The following is a 19083-nucleotide window of genomic DNA, read 5'->3' on the forward strand; positions in this document are numbered from 1 at the left end:
GTCATTTATGATCTGGTAAGTTACTTGAAAATGAGTTTTAGACTAGTTGGCTTCTAATGTCCTTTATAGCTCTCAATCAATGATCCCATGACCATATATAAAATAAAAGGGCCTGGTGCTTTCAGTTTTGATTGGTTCATCAAATTCTTTTGTAAAATGCCTTTAAATTCTGGTAAGAGACTCTGAAGAAATAACTTTAAGCTTTCCTAAGTACTTTCTTTACAAGTCAGGAGCCGGGTAATACACATATCATTAGCTCCATTTGACTGATGAGGAACAGGTACTCAGGAGTTAAATGATTGTTCTAGGGTCACACATCTGACAAATAGAAGATGGTTGTTCAGTCATTTCAGTCATGTCTGATTCTTTGTGACCCCATTTGGGGTTCTCTTGGCAAAGATACTAGAGTGGTTTGCCATTTCCTTCACCAGTTCATTTTACAGATGAAGAACTAAAGCAAACAAGGTTAAGTGACTTGTCCAACATCACACAGCTAAGTAAGTATTTGAGGCCAGATTTTGAACTCATGCAGATGTGTCTTTCTGATTCCAAGTCCAGTGCTCTATCAACTGTACCACCTAACTGTCCTGACAAGTGGCAGAATAGGAACTCAAATTTGAGTCATATGACTGTTCTTTTACTATACCAATCCACCTCTCAAGAGATACTAAATAATGTTATAAAATAAAAAATGCAGGCAAATATACTATGATGATTTTATTTATAAATTCTCTTTTTCTGGAGTTTTGCAAGTAAAATATTCCCTACAAATCAGTCCTTTACTTGCACCAAATCCCACCATACAGAAGCAGATCATATCAAAATTGCCTGATGCATGAGACAACTTAATAAATACTTTACAAAAATAATGCAGTGTTTTTCTTAAAACATTAAAAACAATTTAGGATCCCCAGCCCCAAGCCCTTTTTAAAACAACAATATTTACTGGCAAACTGCAAACTGGGAGCATATGAGGGTGGGGGGAGGAGAAAGGTGGTGATATAAAAACAAAACAATGAGCTTTATTTTCTATTCATTTTTTCCCTCTTCCAAAAAAGTGCTATTTCCTTCTGAATACTCAAAATTCCTGTGATTTCCAGACCCTGCTAAGGCATAAATGAGAACTCAAAGTTTCAGTGCCTTTATGGCTTTTTCTAGAATCATCCAAGTAAACAAATATTCGCCTTACACTCCAGATGCTTTTGATGGCATTGCAAAAAACGGACTCCAGATTTGCCATGAAATGCCAAACTCAGCACTAATTTGAAACAAGGGGCCTATGGAAACCTGAACCTCAAGAAGGTGCCTTAGGACTAAATAATATTTGGTTTGAGGTTGTTTTTCTTTTTTCATTTTTGGCATTTGTGTTTGGTTTTTTAAAAACATTAATATTCCCTTTCTCTTCTACTTCCCCAGGACAATTCCTTTCTCTATTCTTAGAGATGTGACTAAATATTTTTATGAATATAGCTCCAGAGAAAAGGTTATGCTTGTCACATTCATATTAAATAAGTTATATATAAAAACTGTCTATAATGTTTAAAACTTTTAACCTCTCTTCTCCCTTTCCCTCCCTATACTCTGAAATACTGGGTCAAAGCATGAGTTCAATCACACCAACTACTTATTCCTGCATATTTTCCTGGCTTATTTTTTTTTCTTTCCACATAGGTTTGATCACCATATACATTATTCTTGGTATGCATACAAAGGTGTGTATGACTTCAGAGAAAAAGTCCCATGGCTCTATGCATACCCACACCGTAACTTATGGAAAATACACATGTATTATATACAAATATACATATATACTATAAAGAAGATAAACCCCATTTCAAGCAGATCAGTGCAGAAAATGTGCATCACAGGTGCTAGGTATATAATTACCACCTTCCCCTTCAAGGCTGAATAGCCCCGCCCTATTAATATTCCCTAGCTTCCTGGAACTGCTTGAAATAGTCTTGATCAGAAGGGTTTTCTGTACATTTCTGACCATTGTTTGGAGGCCTGGCTTCATTATACCTGCTCCAGTCTCCCTTGCAAATTATCCAGGGCAAAATGTCTACTTTGTAATGGAGCTCTGCAGAGAACTCGATGCTAATCAGGTTTGGAGTCCCAGCGCCTTTTCCCCTGGTAATGAGTTGCATATTGTCATCATAACAACAGTGCTGGGCTGCCAGTGTTGTGCTTTCCAAGGAGAGCATGGATCTGATGCAATATCGGGCTGTAGGCTTATAGATGTCCAGTTTCTCCTTTGGTCCACTTGCATCCTTCCAGCGGAAGTCTTTCCGCTTATTACGGTCAAAGATCTCCGCTGTGCTATAGGCGACTTCAGTTGGGTAGGAGCAAGGGCAGCTAGGAAGGTCATTGATCACTTTGTGCATATACTTCTTTAAAAACTCACTCTTGCAGCTCATCCATCTCTCACAACTGTCAGTGTCTGAAAAAGGAAAAGGCCAAAGGAAAATCACCTGATCACATGCAGAACCACAGTGACATATTACATCCAGTCAAACTATTAGATGAATTTAGAACTAAGAATGGTCAAGAATACCTCTCCTATAATGAATGAAAAACTATAACTGGTCATTTGCAGGTTGTTGTCCTGCAAATCAAAAGATGTCTGGAAAATTCATCTCTATTACAGTGCTTTATTTAATTGGCTCTCTAAGGATTGAACATGGAGTGACTGAAAAGGGGAAGCCAGGAAACCCAAACTCTAGTGCTGATGCTCTCATTTGTTTAAGTGTGTTTAGCTTCTTTGGGGCTCATTCATACTGTGGAAATTTATTTTGATTTGGGGACCCTACCTTTAGGCTGAGATTAGAAAGCCTTAGACCCTCAGGGTCTCTTCCCCCTCCCCCTCTGCTTCAGCTGAGCCAAAAAGCCCCGTGGGCTGTACAAGATGCCAGGTCAGACAGCTGGGGGAAAAAAAAAAGCCCCCAGCTCCCTCCGACCTGAGCGGAGCTATCTGAAAGATCCTGGATAGCCTGTGCTGAGGCACAGGATGCCTAAGTGTGCCCCCAGCCCCAGCCCCAGCCCTGGCTGGGGGATTAGCTTGGTCTGTGGGGGCGCAGGAAGCCCCGAGATTTGAGTGGAGATAAGAAAGGTATATATAGACCTGGGAGTGAGATTAGAGGAGAGAGGTCAGACAAGGTATGGGGGCTGACAGGAGGACTGGAGGCCTGCGGACAAGACTCAGAGGTTCCGACGGAGGAGATGAGGCAGAGAAGAGGTCAAGCAGGACTAGAGACGGGGCTACAAGGACACAGGAGAAGACGAGAAGGACTAGGAGCAGGGAAAAGAGAGCCCGAAGGGCAGACTGGTGGAGCAGACAGACAGAAGGTCGGTGAGAGAGAAACAGCGGGTTCAGCGGTGGCAGTAAGGAGAGGAAAGTTAGAAGCAGGGGGATTTACAAAGTGAAAGGGGCTCGGAGTTAGAATAAAGTGTAACATGCCCTGAGGCCGGAGGCGGCTAAGGCCCTTATTGTATTCAAAAAGTTTGAAGCTCAGCAGTTGGGAAAGAGGCGCAATGGAAAGAGACCACAGGAACACAGTATTTCCCTGTATTCTTAATTTTAAATAGTATCTCATAAATAAACTCTACTTTGATTATTTAGTTAAGAGGCTTCTTAATCCTTTGCTTATCAATTTTGGGAGTGGAGCAGTATGGTGGAACTTTATAAATGTCCATGTTAAATTAATAGCAGTCAGATAGCCAAATAGTCAAAAGTCCCAGATTAAGTACCCCAGTCAGCTTTAGCCCCCAAATTAGGTCCAGCTATTCATTCAAAATATTCTTACATTTGAATGGTGACCACGAAGGGACTTATGGCCCAATTATAATTTCTCTAAACCTATAATTTTTCATATAATCATAATTTTTCATAAGTCCAAAATTATATCATTTTTCCAGGTTAGATATAGTTAATAATTTTTTTTACAATACATATGGCAAATATTTAGTGATACTATGACTAATACAAAGATAAATGCATATGATCCTTGATTGTGGGAGAGATAAAATATGTGTAGCAATAACTAAGGTACAATGTAGAATGTGAGATGTATATACCAAATGCTGTGGTAGTTCTGAGGAGAAAGAAATTGCTCCTAATTGGAAGTAATCAGGGAAGCCCTCATAAAAGAGGTGACATTTTGAGATGGCTCTTGAAGGATCGGTAGGATTTCATTAATGGCAGTGGGATGGGGGAAGGGTACTACAAGTTAAGGGACTGAATTATACACAAGTTGAAGGAATAATTAACAGTCTAGTTTGGAGCATGGGCACATAGGGACATAGAAAAGTACATTGCGGGTGGATTGTGGAAGGAGGGCTTTGAATGTTAACCTAAGGAATATGGATTTTATTTGGTGGTCAATAGGGAACCATTAAGATTTGATTGAGGAGTGACATAATTAGAACTTTGCATTGGGAAAAACAACCTGGCAGTAATGTATAGGATGGATTGGATTGGAGAGAGCTAGGAAGACTAGTTAGAAGGCTTGGGACAGAGCCTGCCATTTAATAAATACTAGTTAACTTGAAGGCTATTTTGTAGCAGTCAGTGAGAGGCAATAAATAAGAGCCTGGACTAATTACATGGGCAGTTGGAAGGGGAAAAGAAGGAAGGATGTGATAGACAGGGAGGTAAAATCGATAGGATTTGACATCCGATTGTAGGAGACAGGTCAGAAGGAGTCAAAGGTGATGCTAAAGCTTGGAGCCAACATAAAGGATAGAATATTAACACCTTGACATAAATATGGATGTCAGGAAGAAAGGGTCTGTTCCTTTACTTGTAAAGTGAATCGGACTGGATTAAATGACTCCTAAGGTTCCCTGTAGCTTCAAATTATGTGCCTTCTGTGGGTTCAGTTAGCTACATGAGTAATCAGAGTAGATGATAGATCCTGTGAATTACACATCTGGAATGCCACTGAACATTTTCCACTAAGAGTATACACATCAAAAGCAAAACTAAACTACATTCGAAACACCATCAGAAATGGAGGGGTTAGCTTTCCCTGCCCCAGAGTGAAATTTCTTGAAAGTATAATATCTGTGATTGTATACTTAGAACATGCATGGTTTATATTGATTTTCCTCTTCAATGAAACTAGGCCAATAGATTAAGATGTCCAAAGACATCTTAATAGTGAAATAGACTTTCAGGGTTGCTCCAACAAAGAATTTTAGAACTGATAGGTACCTTAGAGATCATTTAGTCTAGATGAGTTGGTATGATTTGAAATATATTAGAAGACGCTTTTCTCAAAATATTGCTTTTAAAATCCTACTGTAGTACCTTTAATTTTCATTAGAATCATTCCTTTGGAGTAAAACACTGTGCCTCCTTAGAGCCCCAGTTAAAAAGAAGTTTGTTATCTGGAGAAATAATGCATTAACATAATAGCACTAATGTATTAGCACAGAGTCCCAGAACAAATAAAGGGAAATAAATGTTCCTACTATGGGGTATTGCCTGTAGAAGGTATATGAGGCTATGCTGTGGAGTGCCCCCTGCCAAATGAGGAGCTTTCAACACTTGGGACAACAGGATGGTACTTTGTATGGAGAAGAGAACTGGGTCAGGCCTGTAGACAGTAAAAGGTTCTATATCCTTCATATATTTTCCTTCTCTCTTCCCAGTCCTGACTGTAATCTTTCACAGAGAAAGGAAAGTAGCATTTGATAGATTTTCAAGCCCTAGACATTTGACACCTAATTATAGTGTTTAGGCAATGATTATCAATTACGGAATAAACAATGCTGGGTAAATAATTAGGCCAATCAGGAAAAGGAGACTGTATAGAGAGGAAGTAAAGGAAGAAAATAGAACTAGTACATATACACAAAAATATCCCTCTCGTGGGATTGACGGTCTCATTATCCAGATAGCCTAAATCAACACAGACGTGCAAGAACACGGGAGTGCTTGATTTGACCTAAAGAACTATTGGACTGATTTTCTATTCTCAGACTCAATTAAATCCTCTCTGCTATCCATTGACCATAAATTTCATAAGATCATAAATGCAGGGCTGGAAAGGACCTACCGGTCAAGCTCCTTAGGCCACTGAGAACTCACATTTGGGAAGTCTGGTGATCTTTTCTAGCAAGAAAATTCTGATTTGGTAAGGACATGTCTAAAGAGCTGATGGGGAAAGATATAATGTTTTGGAGCGGGGCTTTCTGTCAGCTGGCAAAGTGATGAATGGAAATGGAAAACAACACTCTATTTCTGAAAACTGTCTATTTAAAGAATTAGAGGGTAATAAGAAAGGGCATTTTCTCCAGGCTAAATTGCATAGTGCACGTTCATGACAATATTTCAGATCTAGCTCTAAGACTAGTTTCCTTCTAGTCCTAGAACTATTATACTATGATAATCAATTTTCCCACCTTCAAGGAGTGAAAAGTGTGAGGTAAGAAATTTATTAGTTCCATTTTATGGAAAGGGAAAATATGGCACAGAGAGACATTCCATCTGGTAGAGCCAGGGCACCTGATTCTCACTCAGGTTACTGTTTTTTATATGCAGCCTGATTGGTATCTCAAATTCAGCAAACATTTGTTAGGGGATTAATATGCATAAGACATTGTGTTAGGTACTTGGGAATACAAAGATAAAATAAAAATCTTGACCTCAAGGAACCTTCTTCCTGGGAGATACAATGTTTACACAGGTAATCCTAAAAAGGAAAGTAAGGATTTGAAGGGGCAGAAGTGGAAAGGGTGTGCAATCTCATCAAAGGTGGGGTTGGGTATGGATCTAAGCAAAGATATGGAGGTTGAAAAGGGAACCACAAGAAGGTCAGTTTGGCTGAAATATAATATGTGAACAGGGAGTAATATAAAATAAGTCCATAAAGGTGAGTCTGGAACTAGACTGAGAAGAGATTTAATGCCAAGCTAAAATGTTTATATTTTATCCTGAAGTCAAGAGAGAAACACTGAAATTTCTTGAGCAGGGACTGACATGATCAGACCTTTCTTTAGGAAAATTATTTTGGAAGCTGTGCAGAGAATGCATTAAAGAAGATCCTGGAAACAGGGAGAGCAATTAGAAGGTCATTGCTATTGTACACATGAGAGATGATGAGATGCTGTATTAGGGTGGTAGACGTGTTAGTGGATAGAAGAGGTCAGAGATTCAGGAGCTATTGTAGAGAGAGAATGAATAAGACTTGGCAACTGGCAAAAAAAAAAAAAAGACTTGGCAACTGACATTACAGGGAGTGGGGGATGGTGAAAAGTTGTGGATAATTTCATGATTATCAACCAGGATGACCAGAAGAATGGTGATGTCCTTAACAAAAAAAGGGGAAGTGCAGGGGTGGGATAGATTTAGGGAAAAGATGATGAGCTCTACTTAATACATATTGAATTTGAGATGCCTATAGGATGGATATCAAAATGAGATGGCCAATATACAAAGGATGATGTGGCACTGGAGTGGCTCTGGAGAGAGTAGGGCTGGATATATTGATTTGAGAGTAATTCACACAGAGATCATTACTGAATCCATGAGAGCTGATGAGATCACCATAGAAGGTAGAGAAAGAGGAAAACCCAGGACAGAACCTTAGTGAGTAAGACAGAAATGATGATTCAGCAAAGAAGACCAAAGAGTATGAAGAACTCACCATTGAATAGAACTGCTTATTCTCTCAATTATAGTATTAAGGCTTATGTTCTTAGCTAGTTTGGGGAATTTCTGTGGTTGAAATCAATTTCCTATCAAAAGAATACCCATTAATTGGGGAATGGTTAAACAAGCTGTGGTATATGATTGTGATGAAACATTATTGTGCTATAATAAATAACAAGCAGGATAATTTCAGAAAGGCCTGGAAAAAACTTATATGAACTGATGTATACTGAGAAGAGAACAGAACCAGGAGAACGTACACAGTGACAGCAATATTGTTTTATGAAGAACTGTGAATGACTTAACTACTCTTAGAAATACAGTGATCCAAGACAACCCCATGGGACTAATGATAAAGTATACTACCTCCAAAGAAAGAGAAAATATTGATTGAACACAGACTTAAGCATGCTATTTTTCACTTTCACTTTTTTCTTTTACTCAGGTTTTCTTATGCAAAATGACTAATATGGTAATGTTTTACATAATTGCACATGTATAACCTATATCTGCTTGCCACCTCAGGGAGAGGGAAGTTAGGGAGTGAAGGAGGCATAGAATTTGGAACTCAAAACTTTAAATAAAAATGTTTATTATAAAAAAATAAATTTCCTTCTACCATAACTTTAACTGAAGTGATGGCATAGACTGAATATAGGATATAATAAGGAATATGCCTATAAAAACCATACCACACTATTGATGATTGTAACAGCTCCTCAATTAATTAGGAGCTAATTAATATGTACACAGTTCTAGCCCATTCATGCCTTTTCCTCCTACCTGTTACCTGGCTGTTGCTCATTTAAGGCATTCTAGCTAGAGGCAGGGAAAGTAACTTAAATTAAAAAATCAGTCAACATGGTGACTGATAATTAGTTCTTCAGATGTGGGGTAGGAGAAAAAGATGGAATAAGTGGCTGGAAGAATATTTCGTGCTATTTCTGTTACCAGTTATTAAGGCTAATTGAGAACCTGGGAATAAACATATTCCTGTGCCTCATTTTGTATGTTTTCTTATTTATTTCCTTGATTCCCTTTTTTGGGGAAGGAGAAAGTATTGCAGAGCTGGAGCAGCAAAATCTGGTGTCACCCTGACCCAGGCTTAGGAAGCTTCCTACCCCTACTTACCTCTCTACCACCCACCCCAGGCATGGAAATGGCTTGGGATAGGGGGCCAATAGTTTCTGGCTCAAGCCTGAACCCTGCGATTCTCTCTCAGGGAATGTGTGTGGAGAGAAAATAATGTTCTGGAAGAACTGGGCCCAGTGAAAGGAAAATGAGGCCTTAAGATGAATCCAAAGATGGCTTTGCAAAGGCAGAAAGAAGGAAAAAGTTAAATCAATATTGGGATAAAAATCTTACAGTAACTTACCAACTTCAAAGAGTTTGGTGGCATTAAACTCTTCACTTCCTGCAAGTAGGCTTACTTCTGTGGCAGCTGTCCGAAAGGTGTCTTCAATTCCTAAACACAGACAGAAGTTCATTTTTTTTTCCAGTTATATGAAAAAGAGAAACAGCTTTAAAAAAATAAAACAACCAAAAGTTTAAACAAAGATCTTTTTGTGCTCTACATTGCTTCATTGGCCAGAATTTGTGGACAGAGAAAAAAATTAAAGGCAGATAGAACATAAAATATACTAAAACCTAGGATATAGTTTACAGCAAAAATTGCAACATAACTCAAATAACTCTGAATCAGTCCCCAGGGAATTTCCATCCTGTTGGTTTTTTTCTGTAGTGTGGAGGGAGATCAGGTCAAGATGGTACCTGAGGGAGGGAGGGAGGGAGAGAGAGAGAGAGAGACACATGCATGCACACACACACCGAGCAGAGAGCTCCTAGAATTTTTATAGGGTAGTGAGTGCTGACAAATAGGCATATATTTATGTGTAAAAATAATTTTACCCTACTGGGGAAGAGGGGTAAGGATGGGGTGGCATGTCAGATATTGCCATTTTGAAGGAGAAATAGACGTTCAATTTGATTAAAAGAATGGCTCAAAGTTACACAACTAGTAAATGGTGGATGTGGGACTAGAACTACTTTCTTCAAACAAAACTGAAGAAATAGAATTCTTTTTTACTAGGCCTAATTAATTTTACTGCCCTAATTACTCTATATGCTATTACTCCAAAGGTAACAAGGAATACCTAATAAGGTTTCCAAAATAACTAACAAGGTTCTGAGCAAGATTCCTCTTCTGATTCTTTCTCTTCTAAAGACTGATGTAGCTTTGAAAATTATCTCTATTATTTTTTTGTGGGGTGAGGCAATTGGGGTTAAGTGACTTGCCCAGGGTCGCACAGCTAGTAAGGGTCAAGTGTCTGAGCACCACCTAGCTGCCTCTGAAAATTATTTTAAAATATTCCTGAACTGCAAAGCATCCCTTTGGCCTAAAAATCCTGTTGTGGCCTTCTCCATGTTAACCAGCACCAATCTGGTCCCTTGACCCGGTTTTGCCTACTTCAGCTATGGCTTCTATGACTGGGCTAAAGGAATCTTAGAATCTTAGAACTGGAAAAGACATTAAAGGTTTTCTAGTTCGACATTTACCCAAACTGTCAACCTACATAAGGTCCCTACCAAATAGTTTAGCTTCTGCTTGAACATGCCAGTGAAAGGGAACTCCCTACTTTAATAGGCAGCTCATTCTAGTTTTGAATACCTCTAATTATTAGGTGGTTCTTCTATATACTGAGCCTAAATCTGTCTCTCTACAACTTTTAATATCATCAATTCTTTGGATTTAACTACCATGTCTATGCAGATAACAAAAGTTTAGATAGATAGACAGAGAATGCCAGTTTATATTCTATCCAGTCTTTACCCTCAGTCCTGCTTTACCAACTTCTTAAAAGATATTTTAAGCTGAATGTCTTGGAGGAATCAGGTGGTGAAGGTCTAAATGCCAAATGAGATTTTCTATTTGGTCCTGGAGATTATAGGGAGCCACTGGAGTTTATAGAGGAGGGTGACAGATCAGAGAGACTTGAAGCAAGGAAACCTATTCTAAAAGTCTAGGCGTGATGTGATGAGGGCTAGCATGAGGTAGCAGCTATGTGAGTGGAGAGGAGGGGACATATAGGGTGTTGTAGAAAACAAATGCTGAGACTTGACAAGAGATTGGATTTATGGAGTGGGTGTAAATAAGGAATAGAGAATAAAACTTAGATTGTGAACCTGGGTGGCTAAGAGGATGGTGGTACACTTGACAATAATAGGGAAGTATGGAGGAGAGAAAGGTTTGGAGGTAAAAACAAATTATATTTTTAACATGTTGAGTTTGAGATGTACATGAGATAGATATGCAGTTTGATATGTCCAATAGACAGGAAATAAGAGTGGAGTTCAGAAAAAAATGTATAGATCTGAGAATAGTGGCATAGAGATAATAATTCAATTCATAGGAGCTGATAAGGTCACCAAGCAAGATGGAGAAAAGAAGAGAACCCAAGACAGACCTTTGGGGCACATCCACAATTAGTGGGGGTAATGTGGAAGAAGATCCAACAAAGGAGACTGAGTAGTCAGACAGTAGCTAACTAGGAGAGAACAGTGTCATGAAAACTTAGAGGAGAGAATATTCGGGAGAAGAGACAATTGACAGTATCAAAGTCCGCAGAAAGCAAGAAGGATGAGGGTAGAGAAAGGACTATTATGTTTGGCAAGCAAGAGATCATTGGTAACTTCGAAGAGAACAGTTTCATTTGAGCCCTGTATTTCTAACTCCCTGCACTCTGAAGGCAGACTGCGGATTATTTAGAAAAGGAGCAAATGAACATAGTAAATTTCTTTGAGGTATCTGGTCTGATTTTCATTTGACCTGATTTCTTTTTCAAAACCTTCTCTCTAATACAATGATAAGAGTTTATTTTAATAATGGGTAAAGGTTAATGTTTCTCAGTGAGCTCTCTTTTAGGGTTAGCCTTGTTGGGGTTCTGCTCTTGGTTCCTCTCCTACTTTATCATAAAAAGAAAAGGCACGGAAAAAAGAAAATAGGGGGCTGAAATTCAACAAACCAATGGAAAAAACATTGGTTTCATTAAGTTCTTATACTAGTTCTGTCACTAACAAGCAGGCAAGTCATTTAACATATCTAAGCCTCAGTTTTCTTTCCTATGTATTTTGGGGCTTGAATTACTTGATTTCTTTTTTTAATGCATTTTTTTTCCAATCAGCAAGCATCTTCTTTCTTTCCCGCCTAACTACTCCCCTCCCCCACTGAGACAATGAAAAACAAAACCCCCGTTACAAATGTGTAGTCAAGCAAAAGAAATGTCCACATTTGCCAGGTCCAACCAAAAGTAAGCCTCATTTTACCCTCTGAGTCTTTTACTTCTGTATTAGGATGAGGGTAGCATATTGCATCTTTCTTCTTGACTTGTGGTTGGTCATCACCTTGATGAGAGACCCTTTCTTTCTTTCTTTCTTTCTTTCTTTCTTTCTTTCTTTCTTTCTTTCTTTCTTTCTTTCTTTCTTTCTTTCTCTCTCTCTCTCTCTCTCTCTCTCTCTCTCTCTCTCTCTCTCTCTCTCTCTCTCTCTCTCTCTCTTTCTTTCTCCCTCCCTCCCTTCCTTCCTTTCTTTCTGCATGGGGCAATGAGGATTAAGTGACTTGCCCAGGGTCACATAGCTAGTTAGTGTCAAGTGTCTGAGGCTGGATTTGAACCCAAGTCCTCCTGAATCCAGGGCCTGTGCCTTATCCTCGGCACCACCTAGCTGCCCCCAAGACCCTGTCTTTCAAAGTTGTCTTTACAATATTGGTGTCAATGTATAAATTTTTCAATGGCTCTGTTCATTTCACTCTGCATCTGTCCATACAAGCCTTCCTAGGTTTCTCTTCATCATTTATTTGAGTAAAATAGTATTCCATAATATTTATATACCATACTTGTATAGCCATTCCTTAATTGATAGGCAATCTGACAGTTTCCATTTTTTCTAACCACAAAAAAGAGCTAGAAATATTTTTGTAATCCTTAGAATTTGTTTTGCTTAGAATTACTCCTTCCCTTAATCTACCTTCCTCTTACTTACCCCTTTTCCTCTCTCCCCATTTCCCTCCTATTTCACTGTCTAGTGAAAAGTATTTCTCTACTTCACTCTTGTGTGTGTGTGTGTGTGTGTGTGTGTGTGTGTGTTCTTTCCTCCTTTGATGAGTTCAGATGTGAGTGAAGGTGAAGTATCAGTCTTCTCCCCCTCCCCCATACCTTCCTCCTTCTTTGTATAGTCTTCTACTTCTATTCTTTATAACCCCACTTGGAGTTTTCTTGGCAAAGATACTGGAATGGTTTGCCAATTCCTTCTCTAACGCATTTTACAGATGAGGAAATGAGGCAAACAGGGTGAAGTGACTTGTCCAGGGTTACACAGCTATCAAGTGTTTGAGACTAGATTTGAACTCAGGAAGATAAGTCTTGACTCCAGGTTCAGCACTCTATCTATTGAATCACCTAGCTGCCTCTGTGCAGCCTGATTATATGAGATAATTTTCTCTAACATTCTCCTTTCCTGCTTCCCCTCTCCCCAATGTTTTCCTCTTCTCCTCCCTTTCCATTCTTCAAGACCATCACAATAGATCCTTTCCTGGCCTTCTATATAATTAGATTATCTTTCTCCCCCCCCCCCCCGTCATTATAAGGTTCAGAGGGTACATATCTTTGATCTATTCTAAGAGTTCTAAGATCTATTCTAGGAACACACACACAGAGTTGGATAGAGAAATTCTTCACTCAACAGAGAAATTTCATTCAACAGGGAAATAGGAGGGAAATGGGGAGAAAAAGGGGTAATTAAGAGGAAGGAAGATTAAGGGAGGGATTAATGCCAAGAAAAAAAAACCTCTAAGGATTACAAAAAATACTTATTGATTTTTTTGTGGTGGAAATGATTTGGAAACTGGGGGAGTTGCTTGGACAATGTTTTATACCTCTTTTGCCAAGCTGTTAATTCCCTTAACAGTTCTGTCTTCCATAGCTTTCATTTATTTTCCAATTGTTTTTTCCTTTAGCAGTCTTATTTCATTTATAAAAACATTTTAAACTCTTTTTTTAAAGCTCTGATTTCATATCTTTCAGGAATTCTATTTGATATGTGTCCAAGTTATGTTTTTCTTTGATGCTTTACTTGTAGTTGTTTTAGAATCATTCTCTTCTGGATTTATGTAGTGAGTGTCCCTTTCCCCACAATAGCCCTTTTTGGTGGGATCTTTCTTTGTTTGTTTATTTTGTTCATTCCTGAAGCCTACTTCCTGGTTTTGGACTTTATATTAGGGCTAGACTCTGAATACTTCTTGATGGAATATCTAGGTTGGCCCAGTTGTTCTTTCTTTAGGGTATAAAATACTGTCTTATTCTAGGATCTCAGGAATAGCTCAGCCTAGGTACCTATAAGCTCTCAGTACTCCCAAAGTGGTCTGATCCAGGGCAAAATCTGATTGTTGCCCCCCTGATTTGAGCTCCAAAAATTCCTGATGTATAATTGGTTTTGATCAATAGGCCCATGTACTTTCCTTCTTTAGAGGTCAAAGGCTGTATTCAGTCACTATCAATCAGCTGAAATGCTTTATTGGTTCAGAGGCTTCCCTTTGGTTTGGGAGTCCTGTTCCAGTTATTCTACTATAGGCTTCAGACTGGACTAGACATTGAACTGAGAGCCTGTTCAGCTCCTAAGGTCACAGTCTCACAGCAACTGTTTGCTTCTAAACTTGGTCGTAACTCAGCACACAACCTAGGGCTTATGACTACTCCTTAACCCTGAATGCTACTACGATCTAGAACTGGGTAGTGAGTGACAAAGCTGCCAGTTTGCACTTGTCCCCATCAATGTAATTTTTATGGGTCTGGGTGCCTTGTTAAGGGTACAAAACCTCTACTTGCCCTAGTGTACAGCCTCTCCCTGGGCACTGTAGTGCTACATGCTACTAGCCAGACCCTATTCCCTAGTGACTGGAGAATTTTCTTTCTTTCTCCTTGTACTGACCTGGTTTGGAAAAATACTGTGACTTTTTTTTTTTTTGGTGGGACAATGAGGGTTAAGTGACTTGCCCAGGAGTGTCTGAGGTCGGATTTGAACTCAGGTACTCTTGAATCCTGGGCTGGTGCTTTATCCACTGTGCCATCTAGCTGCCCCCAATACTATGACTTTTTAAAAAATCCTATCAAGATTCAGTTTGGTACATTGTCTAGATCTATTATGAGAAGTGTTATTGAGGAGAGCTCACTGTACTTCTTTCTGCTTCTCCATCATCTTGGCTTCACCCCTGGCTTAATTGATTTCTATGAACCTTTCCCATTCTGACATGCTATATCCACTGAATAGCTCTTCCAAATGGAAAATGATGGCATTTTGGGGATAAACAGAAAGCCCTAGGAGTAGAGAAGCTTAGAGCAGGTTATACCAGAAAAAAATATATATGTATATGAGAACAGGTAAGAAGAATTAGGACAAGATATCATTTCTACTAATGTCTTGATGAGGACATGGAAAGGAAAAGCTTGAAATAAACCAAATGGGAGTGGGAATTCTCATAATAGGACAACAATCCATCATCTTGTTCCCTGGAGTTGGTAAGGAAGAGAACAGTTACTGCCTTAACCAAAAACAAGAATCCCAATTAAAGAGGAATCACTTTTTTCATGTGGTTGATTTCACTTTTGAAGTATATTAAGGGTGACAATACAAAATGAGATAGTTGTCCTGATGTATATCTTGCCACAGGTCCTAGATGGCTTGGAAGGACAGAGTGAGGGTGGTGACTTTGCACAGCCCTCCCTCACTTAAATCCAATTCACTGAAAATCATGACATCACCTCCCAATGTCAGGGTCCTTCTGAAGAATGATGGACAAAAAAAACCAACTTCAGCACTCTCATTTTATAGATGAAGAAATAGGCTTGGAGACATGAAGTTACTTTCCCAAGGATATACAGGTAATAAGGGACACGTGTGGTTACCTTCAGTTTCAATTTTAAAGTTAGTGTTGTAACAATTGGAATGACGCCACCTGCTGGAGACTTACTGTAGAAAAGTTCCGCCATGAAAGGAAGGTCTTTGAGGGCAAGAACATGCGTCTTTTCTTTGGCGTCAGGAAGTGACGTTGGTTAGTGGGAGGAAGAAGGAAGAGACTGGCGCTCTGTCTCGCGCTTTTTCCTTTGGACTCTGGTGGAGAGCAGAGCAGAGCTAGAAATGTGCTCTCCCTTTAATAGATAGGAATCTAGGCCTTTTCTTCTCTCTTTACCAAATTCTTATTCTCCTTAATAAATGCTTAAAAGTCTAACTCTTACTAAAGCTTATAATTGGCGACCACTCATTAGATATTTTAGACAGACTAGCTAGAATTTTAGCCTGTAACAGTATATAACATTACAGCCTTCAACTGTGTCACTCTTATGCACAGTAGATGCAAAAGCTATCTTTTTAGGTTCAATATATTTTACATATATTGAGTACATTTGTTTCTGGACAGGAGATTCCCATATCTCTAATATAGCCCCAATCTTTCTCCTGAACTCTAGTCATTAATTACCAACTGTCTGCTGGACGGTTATTCCTGGTTACTCTGTCCACATCTCAAACTCAGCATGTACAAAATGGAACTCATTATCATCACCTTAAATCTACACTTTCTACAAACTTCCCTATTTCTTTTGAGGGTACCATTATCCTTTACTTACTAAGATTGATAACCTTGGAGTTATCCTTAATTCTTTCTTTTCCCTGTCCCTTCCCATATCAAATCACTTGCTACATCTGTCCTCATATCTTTCCCATCCATCCTATTTTCTCCACTTACATTGCCACCATTCTAATTCAGGGTCTCATCACCTTTTGCCTGAACTATAGTCATGGCATCCTAGCAATGAAATACTATTGTTCCACAAGAAATAATGAAAGAGATACTTTCAGAGAAACCTGGGAAGACTTGTATGAATTGATGCAGAGACAAATGAGCAGAACCAGGGGAACACTTGGTATGTGCTACCCACCTCCCATCAGAAAGCTGATGAACTTCATATTTTTGGACATGGCCAATGTGGAAATTCATTGGGCTTGACTGAATATTTGTTACAGTGGTTTTCCACATGTTTTTTTATGTTTGTTAGCAGGGGAAGATATGGGAGAGACAAAAAATTATTAATTGGAAAAATTTAAATTAAAATAAATTCTTCTCTCTACTTTGAATCCCTTCCATTTCAGTCTTCCCTTCACAAAGCTCTCAAAATAATCTAAGACCCAAGTCTAACCATTAGGTCATTTCTTTTATCAAAAACATCCAGTGCCTCACCAGAATTACCTACAAGATAGAATATAAATTTCATGGATTGGCATTTAAGGCCTGCTATTATTATACTCTCCTTTCCTCAGCCAAACTCTTTGACAAAGCTGTCTATACTCAGCAGCTCTATTTACTCTTTTCATTCTTTTCTTAACCTGTTGTTCTAGGCCTGAATTACCAAGTGCCTTTTAAGATACTTTGAATAAGATGTAAACACTGATAAGTAAGGCATCTAACACTGTGTTGGAAACCAAAGTCATTACTTCCCCCCCTCAAATCCTCTTCTCTTTTGAACATCCTAAGGCCCATTATTATGGAAGGCACCACCATCTTTTTTTTTTAACATAGTTTAAATATATTTTTATTTGTTAAATATTTTACAATTACATATAAAAATTATAACACTCATTTTTAACAATTTCAAATTCCAAATTTTCTTTCTCCTGTCTCTCCCTGATCTCTTGAGAAGACAAGCAATATGATATTGATTATACATATGAAGTCATGCAAAACACATTTTCATATTAGCCATGTTGCAAAAGAAAACACACACATACAAATAAGAATAAAGTTTTTTAAAAGGTATGCTTCAGTCTGTACTCAGAGTTCATCAGTTTTCTCTCTGGAGGTAGATAGCATTTTTTATTATAGGTTCTTTGGAATTATCTTAGATCATTATCTTGATCAGAGTAGCTAAGTTTTTCATATTTATTCATCCTTACAATACTGCTATTACTGTAGGGTACTAACATCTTAATAATAGCTAATATTTACATAGCATTTACTATGTGCCAGGCACCATGCTAAACACTTTATAATTAATTATTATTTAATTTGATTCTTACAACAGCCCTGGGAGGTATATACTATTAGTATTATTATCTTCCTTTTTTTTTTTAACAGAGGCTAAGTGACTTCCTCAAGTTCACACAGCTAGTAAGTGAGGCCAAATTTGAACTCAGGTTTTCTTGACTCCTAGCCCAATCCTCTACCCACCTAGATGCCCCATCTTTCCAGTCACTCAAGCTTACAACTTCACTTTCACTGGAGTTCTCACTCACACTCATCCTACACATCTACACATCTAATAGTTTGTTCGGTCTTCTCATCTCTTGTCTACATCCCCTTTTCTTCACTCAAATTACCTTGATTCAGGTTCTCCTACTCACTCTGCTGGTTGATGCAATGCAATAATAGCCTCCTTATTGGTCTCCCTGCTTCATGTCTATAAACAGTCCAATGAGTTTTCCATAGTGCTGCCTAAGGGATTTTTCTAAAGGATAGGGAAGTATTACTTCCTTCTTCCATTAAATATACTAGCTCCCTATTGCCTCCTGTATCAAATACAGAGTCCTCTATTGAGCATGTAAAGGTCATAACCTGTCTCTTTCTAGACTTCTTAATTTCATTCTCTCCATGAGCTGTTACAGAGCAGCTACATAGTAATATCCTGAACTAGATTCTCTACCTCTTGCCTCTATGTATTTTCACAAATTATTCTCCATACCTGGAAAATGCAGTTCCTTCTTACATTTGTTTCTCAGATGCCTTACTTATCAGTGTTTCCATATTTTTGAAATGCAAATGCTCACACTGAAAATTTAACAATCAGCTCTAGTGAGCCTGTATAGTCTCACTCCAGCACACCCCAGGGTCCCATTCCTTAACCAACCTGGACAGTTTGGACGATCACATGTTCGGGACTCTGTAGCTGTGCAGGCATAGCCACATGACCTGGTTCGCTTCTGATTGCCACTTCCACAGGTTACACTGCAGACAGACCATGGGCTCCAGTCTCCTTCACCATCAATGTAATCTGAATGGGATGAAAGGAGATAGCCTCTGAGGCTAGCTGTACATATTCTAGGACATTACCACAGGCACACATGTATATAGAACTGGCCTTGTACATAGATTCAAATTAGCCAGAAGATTCCTTGCTGACTAATTTCATACTTACCAGGGGCCACGGTTAAAATGCCACTGGATCAGCGGGAGCCAGAAATACAGTACCTGCCATTTTACTTTTCAAGAACAGAGTCACAGAACTTTGATGAACAGAGTCATAGAACTTTAAAAATAGCCCTTGAAATCATCTAATCCAATGTTCTTTTTTTTCTTTTTAAGAGATGAGGAAACTGAGGTTTAGAGT

The 19083-nt window shown here is 38.7% G+C and overlaps 1 protein-coding gene across 1 annotated transcript in view; it reads right to left on the reverse strand.

Moving 5' to 3' along the window:
• Positions 1-736: 736 nt before the first annotated feature.
• The window catches only part of ISM1 (isthmin 1), a 102220-nt gene continuing 83873 nt past the window's right edge, over positions 737-19083 (reverse strand). Inside the window, exons 4-6 of the mRNA XM_043985406.1 lie at positions 18604-18747; positions 9030-9119; positions 737-2440 (exon numbers count right to left, since the gene is read on the reverse strand). Coding sequence (XP_043841341.1) covers positions 1923-2440; positions 9030-9119; positions 18604-18747 — 752 coding nt within the window. The 3' untranslated portion in view covers positions 737-1922. The remainder of the gene's footprint in view (positions 2441-9029; positions 9120-18603; positions 18748-19083) is intronic.

This window comes from Dromiciops gliroides, chromosome 2, assembly GCF_019393635.1.
Source record: "Dromiciops gliroides isolate mDroGli1 chromosome 2, mDroGli1.pri, whole genome shotgun sequence".
Taxonomy (NCBI): domain Eukaryota; kingdom Metazoa; phylum Chordata; class Mammalia; order Microbiotheria; family Microbiotheriidae; genus Dromiciops; species Dromiciops gliroides.